The 15,481-nt window shown below is 44.2% G+C and overlaps 1 protein-coding gene across 1 annotated transcript in view; it reads right to left on the reverse strand.

Moving 5' to 3' along the window:
* Positions 1-4,245: 4,245 nt before the first annotated feature.
* Positions 4,246-15,481, reverse strand: part of PRSS38 (protease, serine, 38) — a 45,430-nt gene continuing 34,194 nt past the window's right edge. Inside the window, exons 4-5 of the mRNA XM_011960522.1 lie at positions 5,099-5,241; positions 4,246-4,761 (exon numbers count right to left, since the gene is read on the reverse strand). Coding sequence (XP_011815912.1) covers positions 4,507-4,761; positions 5,099-5,241 — 398 coding nt within the window. The 3' untranslated portion in view covers positions 4,246-4,506. The remainder of the gene's footprint in view (positions 4,762-5,098; positions 5,242-15,481) is intronic.

Below are 15,481 nucleotides of genomic sequence, written 5' to 3' on the forward strand. Positions count from 1 at the left end.
GCTAAGTACTTAAATCCAGGAAGACTGCCCTTTGAATAAAATGAACAGAGATATACTTGTAGGAAATCAGGGAAGGTTGCTTCCATGAACCCTTCCTGAAACATCCATAAGAGACATTTATTCAACGACCAGAATTAAATAGACAATCACTTGTTGCACTAACACTAAATGAGAGTTAAAGGGACAGAACATAATTGGCATGTGCTCCAGCGATGAAACTGTAGTTACAAATATCAAAGACTGTGAGGAAATGAAGGCCATACCAAAACATTTAAGCTGTTTTCAGTCATCATATTGTTAGTGTTCACATTAATGATGTGTATGAGATTGTTGTGTGTGAATGTGTGACAAAACAGATTAATAATTATGGGTTATCACCTCCTTGAGAAACACATTATGCTCAATGGCAAAAATTGAGATTTCCCTCTAAGATCAAGAACATGGCAAGGATGCCCACTCTCACCACTTCTATTTAATGTGGTACTAGAAGTCTTTGCCACAGAAACTAGGCAAGAAAAAGAAATAAAATACATTCAAATAGGAATGGAAGAAATGAAATGGTCTCTGTTTTCAGATGACATTTCATTTCTTATATATAGAAAACCCTAAAGACTCCACCCAAAAAACCCCAAGGAAACACTAAAACTGTTAGAACTGATGAAAGTATTCTCAATACAGAATACAAACTACAGATTGCTTTTTTTAAAAAAGAATATAAGTAAAATCTCTGTAGCTCTGGACTTAAATTGGAATTTACATCCCACCTTCAGTAGCAATGATCTTCTGAGCGCTCAGATCGTGGTCTTGAAATACTGTGTTTGACTACAAAAAAAACAAAGTTTCTTGGGGGAATGACTGACTCTAGGTCTTAGGCAGGAAATAGACCAGATGAGCCTGAAAATCTTGTCAAACCATATAAAAGAAAACTAGCAGATACCATTAGTACTATTATGCCCAGCACTGTTAAAAGGACTCAGGAACCAAGCTGGCAAAGCTCCTGTTGTATGAATACGGGGCAATTTGAGCTTTCATAGGAATAATAATTGCAATGAATTGAAATATATTTCAATTATATTTAATTGACCATCAAATATATTTAAATCTATGACCTAAAAATAACATTTAAAAGCTAACTGGCCCGCTTTAGATGGTGAAAAAGAACAATCACATGATCTTAAGAGCTTCTAAAGAAAAGAATAAGACATTGTCTTTTCTATACAAATTTGTCACTAGGCAACCAAATAGTAGATGACAAGATGTCTCTTTATAGAAGTATTTGAGTGACATCTAGATTCCGGTTTGGCATGTAAACAGGTTGGAACTTATCACTCCCATCCTTACAACAAGAAAAAAGGTGAACAAACTACAAATCAACAACTCTTTTTAGATTCATAAGAGAAGTGAGGCCACAGAACAAACTACCTCCCTGAACACTGGAGAGACGGACAGGTGGGCAGAGACAATCACAACTTGCTGGGGAGGAGAGGCCCCAGCAGAGTCAGCACCAGTGGAAATACTTAAAGGGTAATTGATGAACTGCTAGAGACTAAGCAAGGGCTAACTTGAGAGCTTAAAACTCCTCAGGGCCCACTTTTAGGGGTCCTCACACTTTTATGAGTTTTAGTTCTGGAAGCTACACCAGGCTCTCAGGTGAAGAGCAGAGAAGAATCCCCCAGTGTTTGTGGCATAGCAAGGAGAAAAGTAGCCAATTTTAAATATGCCCAGCACTGTCTGTTCTCATTAACCAAAGCCTGCCCTCAAGGGAAACTATTTAACCAGAGCCTAACCGACTTGGGTTCTATCAGTCTGACGTGTGGGAAGGGAAATACTGGAATCCAGCCTGCCCTAGCCTTGAATGTTGGGAAATACCCAACTTCAGCCCATTATATTCCCATCACACTTAAGGGGGGAAAGTGAAGGTGAGAAAAACACTTGGGTAGTGACCTTCTCACTAACAGACTGAGACCTAACCACAGAACTAAAGAATGCTTCCTCATCCCCACACCTTATCATTACATCCATGGGGTTCCTATGTAATATCAGAGGATTACAGCTGAAATAACTACTTGTTTATTTAAGAAGGAGTCTCCAGGGAGACCCAAAGACAACAGAGGAGGCAAAAACAAGATCATCAGGGGAAAGTTTGGACTCAAACACCACAGCTTCAGGAGGTGGTAAACACAGCCTAATTGCTAGTCAGATAAACCTCACACCAATGATCAGTTTACCTCAGATCCTCTTACTTAATATATCATGTCTAGCTTTCAACAAAAAGTTACAAGGCATGCTAAAAGGCAAAATAAGCAAAACAAAAACCCCACACAGCCTGAAGAGACCAAGCATCAGAACAAAACTCAGATATGGCAGATATTTTGGAATTATTGGACTGGGAATTTGAAGTATTAGGATTCATACACTAAGGGCTGTAATGGGAAAAGTGGGCCACATAGAAGAAGAGAGGGGCACTGAAAGCAGAGCCATGAAACTCAAAGAATAAAAAGAAATGCTAAAGACAGGAAAGCAACCTGAGTGTCTATCAACAGATGGTTGGATAGAGACAATGTACATATATATCATGGAATACTACTCACCCATAAAAAAGAATGAAATCATGTCTTTTGCAGCTATGTGGATAGAACTGGAGGCCATTATCCTACATGAAACAACTCAGAAACAGTCAATTAGCATATGTTCTCACTTATGTGGGAGCTAAATAATGTGTACACATGGATATAGAGAGCAGATAATAGATATTGGAGACTCAGAGAGGTGGGAGGGTGGGACGGGGATGAGGAAGGAGAAATTACCTAATGGGCATAATGTTCACTATTTGGGTAATGGTTACACTAAAAGCCTAGACTTCAGTACTATGCAATATCATGTAACAAAACTGCACTTGCACCCCTAAATCTACGAAAATAAAAATAAAATGTGAAGATGAAAACCAATCAAACAAAAAGAAATGCTAGAAATCAAAACCACTGTAACAGAAATGAAGAATGCTATTGATGTCTCATCACTAGATGAGCTACTACCTGTGAAATGTGAAATGGTAGTGTTTTTTTGAAAGTGGACATAGATTAGTTGTAATTCTTTATTGTGAACTCTAGGGCAACTATTTAAAATTGTAAAAGGAAGTCCAGTTGACCCTTGAACAATGTTGGGGTTACTGGTACCCCCCATGCAGTAAAAAATCCATATATAGCTTTTGACTCCCCAAAAACTTTTACTGTGGGGGGATGTTCTTTCTTAAATGTCTCAATTTTTTCTACAAAAATTCGGTCTATTTAATAAAACTTCTCTTTCTCTCTCTCTCTCTCTTTTTTTTTTTTGAGACTGTGTCTCACTGCGTGGTCCAGTCTGGAGTGAAGTGGCACGATCATAGCTCACTGCAGCCTCAACCTCAAGGGTTCAAGCAATCCTCCCACCTCAGCCTCCACAGTAACTGGGATTACAAGTGTGCACCACCATGCCTGGCTGATTTTTTTAGACAGGGGTCTTGCTATGTTGCCCAGGCTGGCCTTGAACTCCTGAGCTCAAGTGATCCTCCTGCCTTGACCTCCCAAAGTGCTGGGATTACAGGCATAAGCCACAGTGCCCAGCCTAAAACCTCTCTCTCTACTGGGGTTAGTTTTAGCAAATTTTTTTCCTAAAAAGTGCTGCTTTTTTTCATTTAAATTTATTTATATAGAGTTGTACACTCTCTCATGTGGTTTCTTACCTTTTCACTGTTGGTGGATCATTTTCACTTGTCATTTCTCATTTTGTATATTTTTGTTCTCATCTCCTATCTTAAGTAGGTTAGTGATCCCCCAACCCCTGTCCACTGTTTGATTTTTTCCAAGGAGCAGACTTTTGAAATACAAGTTTTGGTGCTTTTCTGACTTGGGGCTCCTTCATGCTTCATCGTGTTTGTTCCCTCCTGGTGTCTACTTTCAGCTCAGGTTACTGCCCCAACACTTTTTTTTTGCAATTGGATGTTTAAATGTCTGCAGCTGTTTTATATGTACAGGTGTAGGCATGTAAGCAATGACCTTTCCTCGGGCCTGGGCTTTGACCACATCCCACAGATTCAGAGGAGTGTGTCTGTGTCATCGCCCCTCTGTTTCTGGAAAGAGCTTATTCGGTCTGTGCTTCTCCTTTCCTGAGAGCCTTGGGAGGGGTGATAGTCTCTCCTTTCTGTGCCTGAAAGAGGACAATGACTCCGGCAGGGGCAGAAGGAGCCACACAGGTGATCTCAGAGGCTTGCTTTGTAAATATTTAATGATCTTATCAAATCTCAGGTGCACTCTGCCCAAGCTGGGTTCTCCCTGGCCAGCCACTCTCCCCCTTCCCTTTCTTCTTTGTACACTTGCTCATTACCTCCTGGACTCAGCATCCACCCCTGGGATAGGTGGCCCTTGCTTGCTTCAGAGAGACCAGGACAGGAGATGCTTAGGGCTCTGGAGGCAGCTGGGCCGGGGCAGGGTGTGCAGCCGTGAGAACGCTAGAGTGGGTATCCTGACCTCACAGCACTGACCAGCCAGCCATCATGGCCACAAGGACACTGAGAGTGGCCCCCAGAGCTGCAGAGAGAGCAGGGGCTGGCTGAGGAGGAGTGGGTGTGATTTCTATGTTATAACGTATCCATTCTGAGAAATAGGAAACACTGGTATACACTCCAGGGTACAGAGGGTTGGTGCAGCCTCGGCCCCAGCTCACAATTCCAATCTGCAACCAGCTGCGGTTGAATTCACACACAAGTGGGCCCCCGGAGTCACCCTAGAAAGGAAGAGGGAGTTATTATGAACTGGGAGTCCCAGGTCTGCTGCCTCCTACACCTGTCTCTCGGTGCAAGGGGGTGGCCGTGCAGGCCCTACTGGAAGGGGCCAGTGTCCCCCTCTCACCCAGCCCCCCTACTGGCTGCAACACAGCCCAGAGCTGCAGGGAGGCCTGCTGCAGGCATGTGGCATTCATACATTGTCATGCATCGCCCTGCTCAGCTCAGGGCACGGCTGCAGGGCTCCTGCTAGTCAGTGAGAGGCCAGAGTGGGGTCCCCTGGGGTCCACAGGCACAGGGCACCCGTGACCTCTGTTTTATGGACCAGGAGGGGCACACCTCACACACGGTCTTAACGTTCAGGATGTCCCCAGCACACAGCATGTCGGGCATGATGTAGGACAGGTGTCCGTAGAGCAGGCGGCACCAGGGCTCCGGGATCAGCGGAAGCTGCACCTCCTGCAGCTCGTCTGAGGTCTCACCTGTGGGAGGAGGGCTCCTGTGAGGGAACAGCGCCTGCCTCGGGTGGGGTGAGGGGTCCCTGCCCCACAATGGACACCAAGGGGACAGCCCATGGAGAGGGGCCCCACCACACGTAGGGAGGAGCCCTGACAACACATAGGGATGAGTCCCACCATACATAGGGAGGAGTCCTGACCACACATAGGGAGGAGCTCCACTATAGATAGGGAGGAGCCCCATCACACATAGGGAAGAGCCCCATTACACATAGGGAGGAGTTCTGACCACACATAGGGAGGAGTCCCACCACACATAGGGAGGAACCCTAACCACACATAGGGAGGAGTCCCACCACACATAGGGAGGAGCCCCACCACACATAGGGAGGAGCTCCACCACAAACCGGAAGGAGCACTGACCACACATAGGGAGGAATCCCACCACAGAGGTAGGAGTCCTCACCACACATAGGGAGGAGTCTCACCACACATAGAGAGGAACCCTGACCACTCAGAGGAAGGAGCCCCACCACACGTAGGGAGAAGCTTTGCCCACTCAGGGAGAAAACCTCAGCACTTGTGGAGGGTAGGGGAGGAAGCCTTGACCACAGACAGGGAGTAACTCCAATGACCTATGAATGAAGTCCCAACCACAGATGGGAAGGAGCCCAGGTCTCCCTGGGGAGGATCCCCACCACATATTGAAGGAACACTAACCCTAAGCCTAACCCCTAGCCCTAACCCCAACCCTATGTTTAGTTTCCTGAATATTTATATCAAAAAGAAACAATTATAAAAGTTAAAACAAATAAAAGATGTCAAAGTAAGAGAGTGTTCCATGAAGAGTCAAATCAGGACAGAACAGTCTAGGGAGTTGAAAGTCACATAGAGGCTTTGTTTGTTTGTTTTGTTGTTGTTATTGTTGTTTTGAGACAGGGTCTCACTCTGTCGCCCAGGCTGGAGTGCAGTGGTGCAATTTTGGCTCACTGCAACCTCCACCTCCCAAGTAGCAGAGACTACAGGTGTGTGCCACCATGCCTGGCTAATTTTTATATTTTTAGTAGAGATGGGGTTTCACCATGTTGGCCAGGCTGGTCTTGAACTCCTGACCTCAGGTGATCCACCTGCCTTGGCCTCTTAAAGTGGTGAGATTACAGGCATGAGCCACTGTGCTTGGTCGGTTTTTTGTTTGTTTTTTATTTTTTTTTAGATGGAGTTTCACTCTCATTGCCCAGGCTGGAGTGCAATGCAGTGGTGCTATCTTGGCTCACCGCAAACTCTGCCTCCCAGATTCAAGTGATTCTCCTGCCTCAGCCTCCCAAGTAGCTGGGATTACAGGCGTGTGCCACCATACCTGGCTAATTTTGTATTTTTGGTAGAGATGGGGTTTCTCCATGTTGGTCAGGGTGGTCTCAAACTCCCGACCTCAGGTGATCCGCCCATCTCAGCCTCCCAAAGTGTTGGGATTACAGGCGTGAGCCACAGCGCCCAGCTGGTTTTTGTTTTTTGTTTTTGTATGTATGTGTTCAAAGATTTGTTGGGTGTGGGAGAATGGGAGAAGAGGGAAAATGGAAGAGGGAATATGTGTTGTTGTGGAATTGCATATCATGTAATATCATCTAAGTGATCCAAATAAATATGAGGGCTACTTTTCAGTTACGTTTGGTTTCCTGGCCTTGACTGGGGCACTGTAAACCAAGTCTTGTGGCCTGTGGTTCACGTATGCATCCTGGAACCCTGTGCTACATTATGTATGGATGGCTTTTTTTTACTAATTCAACCAAGACAAGGCTACACATGTCTCATAGAAAGGGCATGGCTATTCCTAGTGTCCGTCTCAGAGTGTTAGGAAAATATAAAAGCTGGTCCTCATTAGAGAGGGTGAAGTCTACTGCTTCTGTGATCAAGGTTGGAGCTTTCCAATCTGTGGGCTGTTGTTCCTGAGGGCAACAGATTCTCTGCAAAGGCCTGGGAATCCATGGATATACTTACCATGACTTGTCTGTCAAAGAAGCATGGTAAGAAGCTCCCTCAGAGGCCGGGCGGCGCGGTGGCTCACACCTGAAATCTCAGCACTTTGGGAGGCCAAGGAGGTGGATCACCTGAGGCTGGGAGTTCGAGACCACCCTGACCAACATGGAGAAACCCCGTCTCTACTAAAAATACAAAATTAGCCAGGTGTGGTGACACATGCCTGTCATCCCAGCTACTTGGGAGGCTGAGGCAAGAGAATCACTAGAACCCGCGAGGCGGAGGTTGTGGTGAGCTGGAGACCGTGCCATTGTACTCCAGCCTGGGCAACAAGAGCGAAACTCCATCTCAAAAAAAAAAAAAAAAAAAGAAGTTCCCTCAGAGGAGGAGAGGTGGAAGGCCAGATGGGGCAGGGTCACAGAAGCAGATATGTTGTCAGTGTTCTAGTTTCCCTGTTGGATTGGTGTCTATATTATTATAAGCAAGCAAACACTAAAAGAGCACCGTGCAGGAACCAAAGAAGAGTAAATTTTTTTGATCTGAGAATTAGAATGAATCCAATTCTGTGCCCCAAACAAAGAGAGATGGACAGACACCAGACATATAAAATGGCATTCAGTGTCTCAGAAGGGAGAGAGGGCAGAGCTGAATTTGAGAAAGCTTTCCTGGAATGAGGGTACCTTGAAGCATGGATATGACCTGGGCCTACAGATCATAGGTCGACATGCAGGCACCATTTGCCTGCCCTGCTGCTATAGTTGGGATGTTTGTCCCCTCCAAATCCCATGTTACAATTCAACTCCAAATGTTGGAGGTGGGCCTAATGGGAGGCATTTGGGTCCTGGGGAGTGCATCCCTCATGAATAGATTAGTGCTGTGGAGGTGGGGGGAGTGAGTTCTATTAGCTTCCAACAGACAGAGCTGTTGTTAAAAGGAGCCTGGGAACTCTCCTCTCTTCTGGACATGTGGTCCCTTCCCCTTCTGCATGAGTGGAAGCAGCCTGAGGCCCTGAAGCAGACGCCAGCACCATGCTTCCTGTATAGCCTACAGAACCCTGCGACAAAAAAACCTCTTTTCTAGAAACTACCCAGCTTCAGGTATTCCTTTACAGCAACACAAATGGACTAAGACACCTGCCTGCTCACATGCCCTGGCGGAGATGAGGAGGATGCAGACATTTCTGAGACAGAGCTGGAGAACAAGGGCTCTTACTGGGAGGTGGGTGGGTGGTCCTGGTTTTGGGTGAACTGAATTTGGGCCTTGGGTTAACCCTTTCCTGGTTGTGGTTAAAAATGAAAGACTAGTGAAAAATGTGGTCAAGGGTTACTGGATTTAAAGCAGCATTCATGCCAATATAATGTATAGAAGACAGAACAAAAATATAAGAGGTTAAAGAAGAAAATGGAGTTACGCTATTTAAAATGTTTGTACACTGAGTAGTAAAATAGGAGTGCAGGGGAAATGAACTGCACTAGTGGGTCCCCTTCTCTGCCTTTCCCACACGGGTGCCCTCTGCCATATATCTTGTGGTTCCTCAAGGTGTGGTGTTGCATTTCACCAATCCTTGGATCTGAATTTTGCCATAGACACGTTTTGGTCAACGGGATTTAAGCAGGGGCTTGGAAAAGTGCTTGTTTCTCACTCTCTTGAATCTTCACCATTGCCGAGGGGCACAGCCAGGCCAGCCTGCTGAATGGAGACAGTTGCATGGGGCAGAGTCCAGCCCCTCAGCTCAGGCTATCCCAGGCCAGCCAGCAGCCCGATGGGAGAAGCTCAGCCCAACCAGAAGAACCCACAGGTTACATCACCAACCCACAGCTGCCTGAGCTCAGTAAAGGCCCATTGCAGGGTGAATCAGGGCTGCTCACTAATGCAGCATTCTTGTGGCAATAGATAAATGATACAGAAATGGCATCTAGGAATTAGAGGCTTCTCTAAAATATCAAAAACGTGGCCTTGGTTTTGGAAGCTGGTGGCTAGCAGCACTCACAGTAGGATCTGGAAAAATGAAGGGAAAACTGATATAGGAGGTTGGGAAGATGGTGGCTTGGGGGATGAAGTGGCATAAACTGTTGCTGACGGAGACATGGAAAGTACAAAATATGTTTAATGAACTTGAGAGACTTCACAAGATGACTTCCAGGCTGAATGACGAAAGCCAAGTGGCGGTTCTGGCTGAGGAAAAGGCACTACAGAAAAGAGAGGAACACGAAAGAGAAGACGCCAATTTTCAAACAACCGTAGAGGACACACAGTGAAGAAGGAGTGAACAAACTCCATAAGGGACCAAAAAGTAGACACTGTAGGCTCTGCAGGCCGTCTCAGCTCTGCAGCCACTGCTCTACTCTGCTGTTGTGGAATGGAAACAGCCAGAGACAATATGTAAATAAACGGGCATGTATGTGCTTGAAGAAAAATATAGGGACACTGAATTTTGAGTTTTAAATAATTTTTATGTTTTATGAAATATTCCTCTTTTGGGTTTTTTTTTCCCCCAACTATTTAAAAGTGTAGGCTGGGTGCACTGGCTCACCTGTAACCCCAGCACTTTGGGAGACTGAAGCAGGAGGATAACTTGAGCCCAGGAGTTTGAGACCAGCCTGGGCAACATAGTGAGACCTCCGTCTCTACAAAAAATACAAAAATTAGCTGAGTATCGTGGCACACGCCTATAGTCCCAGCTGCTCAGGAGGCTGAAGTAGGAGGATTGCCTGAGCCTGGGAGTTTGAGGCTGCAGTGAGCTATGGTCAATGCACTGCGCCCTAGCCTGAGACTGTGTCTCAAAATATAAAATAATATTTTAAAAACAAAAGTGTAAAAACCATCCTAAGTTCACAGACAACACAGAACCAAGCAATGGAGTGGATCTGACTCCTCGTCTGTAGTTTACTGACCCCTGTAAGACAGGGGCTGCGGTTTTCTGGGTTGGAAAATTAAACTGAGTCTGTTCTCAAGTCTTTCTAGCTAGCAAAATATTCTGAAAATAAAATAAAGCCTAGGGACAAAGAGAAAATCAAGCAAGACATGGCTTGGAATAAAGAGCGGCTCGGGGTGTGGCTGTTGGCACCTGTGCTAAGGCATTCTGTGCTAAGTCCTGGGAAGAATTAAGAAAGTTCCCGGTAGACATCCTCTGCTGGATGACAGTGACTCTAAGTACCCTCGGGGTGCTGTCCCTCAACAGTCTAACACACCCAAAAAGGTGGCGATGACATTTAGGAAGTGTTACCTCAGAGAGAGTGGTGGCACATTGAGGATGTCAGGAGAAGATATAAGAATCTAAGATCTGTACTTGTAAAACTGTCACCAGTCTGAACTGGAGAACAGGATGTTCACAATGTCAAAAGGCCACTAAGCCAAGAAAGTCTGAGAAAGTTGCTCAAATACAATATATATAAAAGACCTTTTAAAAACTTATTTTTCAGTTACATACCTTTTTTTTCTTTTTTCCTTGAGACAGGGTCCTGCTCTGGTTACATACCTTTTTTTCTTTGAGACAGGGTCTTGCTCTGTTACAGGCTGGAATGCAGTGGTGTGATTATGGCTCATTGAAGCCTAGACCTCCTGAGCTCAAACCATCCTCCTGCCTCAGCCTCCCAAGTAGCTGGGACTACAGGTATGCACCTCAATGCCTGCCTAATTATTTTATTTTATTTCCTTTTTTGTAGGGATGGGATCTCACTATGTTGTCCAGACTGGTCTCAAACTCCTGGCCTCAAGCAATCCTCCTACCTCAGCCTCACAAAGTGCTGGGATTGCAGACTTGAACCACTGCACCTGGCTCAGTTGCATACATCTAAACAGGGATATGTTTTATTAAAGCATTCAGGCAACACTGACTTCCTTAGGGCTGGCAGGAAAAGAAGCATAAAAATGCAAAACGTTGTTGGCTGAACCTGAATGTATCCGCGTTACCTCGCATGGACCAGTTTGTGCTGCCAGAACACTTATTCCTTGGCATTAAAATGGAGCAGTAGAGCTGGGTGTGGTGGCTCATGCCTGTAATCCCAGCACTTTGGGAGGCCAAGGCAGGTGGATCACTTGAGCCCAGGAGTTTGAGACCTGGGCCTGGGCAACATAGTAAGGCCCTAGCTCAATTTTTAAAAATAAAATAAAATAAAGAATTATATTTGGAAAAAGAAATACAGTCATTGCATGTATTTACAATTATCATAGACACACAAATTGGTGAAATACTACAAAGAAATAGGAGTTTTCACATTATAATGGCCAAAACATCCATCTAACTTGCTCAAAGCAAACAAAACTTAAACCTGAGTATGTAAGTCCTATAGCTTAAGACATCCTGACATCATGACAAATAGACAGAATGAACACTTTTCAAAGCCTGCTTAAGGTGTAGCCAAGGAGATGAATGCAAAAGAAAGGATGTCTCAGGGAACAGGACCAAGAGCCATGGAAAACAATGGATCATTCGAAACCTTAGCAGGCATTTTGCATAAATGAGGGGGCTGACTCCAAACACAAGTGGAAATGCAAAGGCTCCAGAGTGCCCGTGCTGGCTCTGACTACTAGACTACAATGCTCATCTGTAGCGGCAGTGCTCAGGAGAGGGCTGTGGACAGCACTGAAAGCCCACTGAGGGTCACACACGGAGTCACAGCAGACGTGACACCGCCACCAGCTGGCTCAAACTTGGCCTTTTCCTCACACCATATACAAAAATTAATTTCAGATGGATCTTATGCCTAAATATACAAATTAAATTCAAAACGCTTCTAGAATAAATGTTGAAAATTGTCTTTGTAAACTTACAATAGGCAAATCTTTATAAACAGAATATAAAAGACCCCCCATGTGTGAAACCAAAATATTAATATAAAAATAAATTGGGCCGGGCGCGGTGGCTCAAGCCTGTAATCCCAGCACTTTGGGAGGCCAAGACGGGTGGATCACGCTGGCTAACACAGTGAAACCCCGTCTCTACTAAAAAATACAAAAAACTAGCCGGGCGCCTGTAGTCCCAGCTACTCCGGAGGCTGAGGCAGGAGAATGGCGTGAACCCGGGAGGTGGAGCTTGCAGTGAGCTGAGATCCGGCCACTGCACTCCAGCCTGGGCGACAGAGCCAGACTCTGTCTCCAAAAAAAAAAAAAAAAAAAAGAAAAATAAATTGGACTTCATCAAAATTAAAAACTTTTTCCCATCAGAAGACACTGCTAAGAAAATTAAAAGCTGGCCAGGTGCAATGGCTCACGACTATCATCCCAACACTTTGGGAGGCTGAGGTGGGAGAAACGTTTGAAGCCAGAAGTTTGAAACCAGCCTGGGGAACAGAGCAAGACCCCATCTCTAAGAAAGAAAAATAAAACAAAAAAAGAAAATTACAAACCAAGTCACAGTCTGGTAGAAAATATTTGCAATACACATCGAAATACATGTATCCAGAGTATATAAAGAAATCCTACAAGTCAGCAAACCTCAAGAAGGGGTCATGACACATGAATAGCATAACCGAAATGAAAAAGATGGCACTACCAAGTATCAGCAAAGAGGTGCAGCAACTAGCACTCTCCTACATTGCTCACAGGATTGAAAAATGGCATGACCACTTTAGCAACATGTTTGGCAGTTTCTAATAAAGTTGAATTTATCCCTACACCACAGTCAACAGATTCTACCAAGCATAGACCCAAGATAAATAAGTACGTATATTCCCCAAAAGACTTGCACAGTAATATCTGTTGCAGACTTAGTCACATGACCTAAACACTGATGGCAACCCAGATGTCTATTAGTAGGACTATGGAGAGAAGAAACTTTGCGGCATGCAAACACTGAAAGAAGACACAACAGAAAAAGAAGGATGAGTTGCTGATGTGGAAACAACATGAATGAATCTCAAAAACAGTAGTCATCGAAAAAAGGTGGGCATAGAGGAATCCATGCTGTGTGATTTCATTAACGAAGTTTAAGAACAGGAAAAACTATTAAATGATGACAAAATTCAGAATATGGTTACCTTGGCAAGGGGGATTTGTCACCTGGGGAGACTGGAAGTTTTCTCTAGTGAGGAAATGTCCTTTATCTTGGAGGGTGGTAATGGTGATGCAACAGGACTATTCGTGTGTAAAAAGTATCCAGGCATGGTGGCGCACACCTGTAGTCCCAGCTCCTCTGAAGGCTGAGGCAGGAGGATCATTTGAGCCCAAGAGTTAGAGGCGGCAGTGAGCTATGACTGTGCCACTGCACTCCAGCCTGGGTGACAGAGGAAGACCCTGCCACTAGAAGAATAAAATAAGATTAAATAAATATATAAATAAAATGTTTGTCTACACCGAAATATTTATGGATGAAATATAGTGTCTGGAATTTGCTTTAAAAAGTCATTGTAACCTCCAATGTTACAGGAAATAAAATTTTAAAAAATGAAAAAAGAATATGTTAAAATAATTGAGCTGTAAACTTAATATTTGCGGATTTTACAGTTTGTAAACGATGTCTCAAATAAAAATGTAGAGTATAAAATAAAGGCATTCTCACATGAAAGATGAGAGTTTCCAATGAAAATTCTGTTACTGAAGCTTTTATTAAAAACTTTTTTGGCTTGGTCTGGTGGCTCACACCTGTAACCCCAGCACTTTGAGAAGCAGGAGGATCCCTTGAGGCCAGCCTGGGCAGTAAAATGAGACCCTCATCTCTAATAAAGAAAATTACCTGGTGTGGTGGTGCGTGCCTGTGGTCCCAGCTACTCAGGAGTCTGAGGAAGAAGGATCACTGGAGCCCAGGATGTTGAGGCTGCAATAAGCTGTGTTCATATTACTGCACTCCACTCTAGGCAACAGAGCAAGACCTTGTCTCAAAAAAAAAAAAGGTAAAAAACAAACAAACCCCTCTTTTATAACCAGAGTCTTGCTATGTTTCCCAGGCTTGTCTCAAACTCCTGGCCTTAAGCTGTCCTCCTGTCACGGACTCCCAAAGTGCTGGGATTGCAGGCATGAGCCACCACACCTGGACAGCACTTTTTAAAAATCAAGGCAAAATTTACATTACATAAAATTAAGCATTTTAAAGCAGACAATTCAGTGGCATTTAGTACCTTCACAATGCCATATAACCATTACCACCATCTAATTCCAAAACATTTTCATCAAGCCAAAAGTCATCCCCAGACCCTGTCCTTGGTAGCCACCAATCTGTATTCCATCTGTATGATTTGCCTGTTCCAGATATTTCTTATACATTGAATCGCACAATATAGGACTTTGAGTGTCTGGCTTTTTCACCTAGCATTGTGTTTGTGAGGCTCGACAGCATTGTAGCATGTATTCCATTTTATGCTTGAAATAATTTTCCATCCTATGTCTATGTCCCAGTTTGTTTCATTTTCCCACTATGGGACATGTGGGCTGTTTCCACCTTTTGGCTACTGTGAATAGCGCTACTATGAACACACATGTACATGTACTTGTTTGAACACTAGCTTTCAGTCCTTTGAGTACATACCTAGGAGTGGAGTTGTTATGCATGGTAATTGGGCCATAGGGTAATTCTATGTTTGACATTTTTTTTTAGAGTTGGGGTCTTGCTATGCTGCCCAGGCTGATCTCAAACTCCTGGGTTCAAGCAATCCTCCTGCCTTGGCCTCCCAAAGTACTGGGATTAAAGATGAGCATTGCACTCGGCCTGTGTAACTTTTTAAGGAACTTCTAAATTGTTTCTGCAGGGAGTATGTCATTTTTAATTCCCACCAGCAATGAACAAGGGCTCTGCTTTCTCCACACCCTTGCCAGAACCTATTTTCCATTTGTTTGATTACAGCCATTTTAGTAAGTGATGAATGGACGCTGGGGTTCCGACTTGTGTTTCCTAATGACTAATGACGTGGAGCATCCTTGCATGTGCTTGTGGACCATTTACATATTATCTCTGGAGAAATGTCAGTTCAAGTCTTCTGCCCATTTTTAAATTGGGTTGCTTGTCTTTTTGTTGAGTTATAGGAGCTCTTTATATATTCCGGATACTAGGCTTTTATCAATTCATAATTTGAAAAGATTTTCTTCCATTCTTATCACTTTCTTGGTATTGTCTTTGACATACAAAAGTTTTTAATTTCAATGAAGCCCAATTTATCAATTTTTTTTTGAGACAATTTAGATCTGCCACCTAGGTTGGAGTGCAGTGGTGCAATCTTGGCTCACTGTAGCCTTGACCCACTGAGCTCAGGTAATCCTCCCACCATAGCCTCTGAGTAGCTGGCACTACAGGCACTCACCACCACACCCAGCTAATTTTTTTTTTTTTTTTCTGAGATGGAGTTTTGCTCTGTCGCCC

This window comes from Colobus angolensis, unplaced genomic scaffold (genome assembly GCF_000951035.1).
Source record: "Colobus angolensis palliatus isolate OR3802 unplaced genomic scaffold, Cang.pa_1.0 Scaffold511, whole genome shotgun sequence".
NCBI lineage: Eukaryota > Metazoa > Chordata > Mammalia > Primates > Cercopithecidae > Colobus > Colobus angolensis.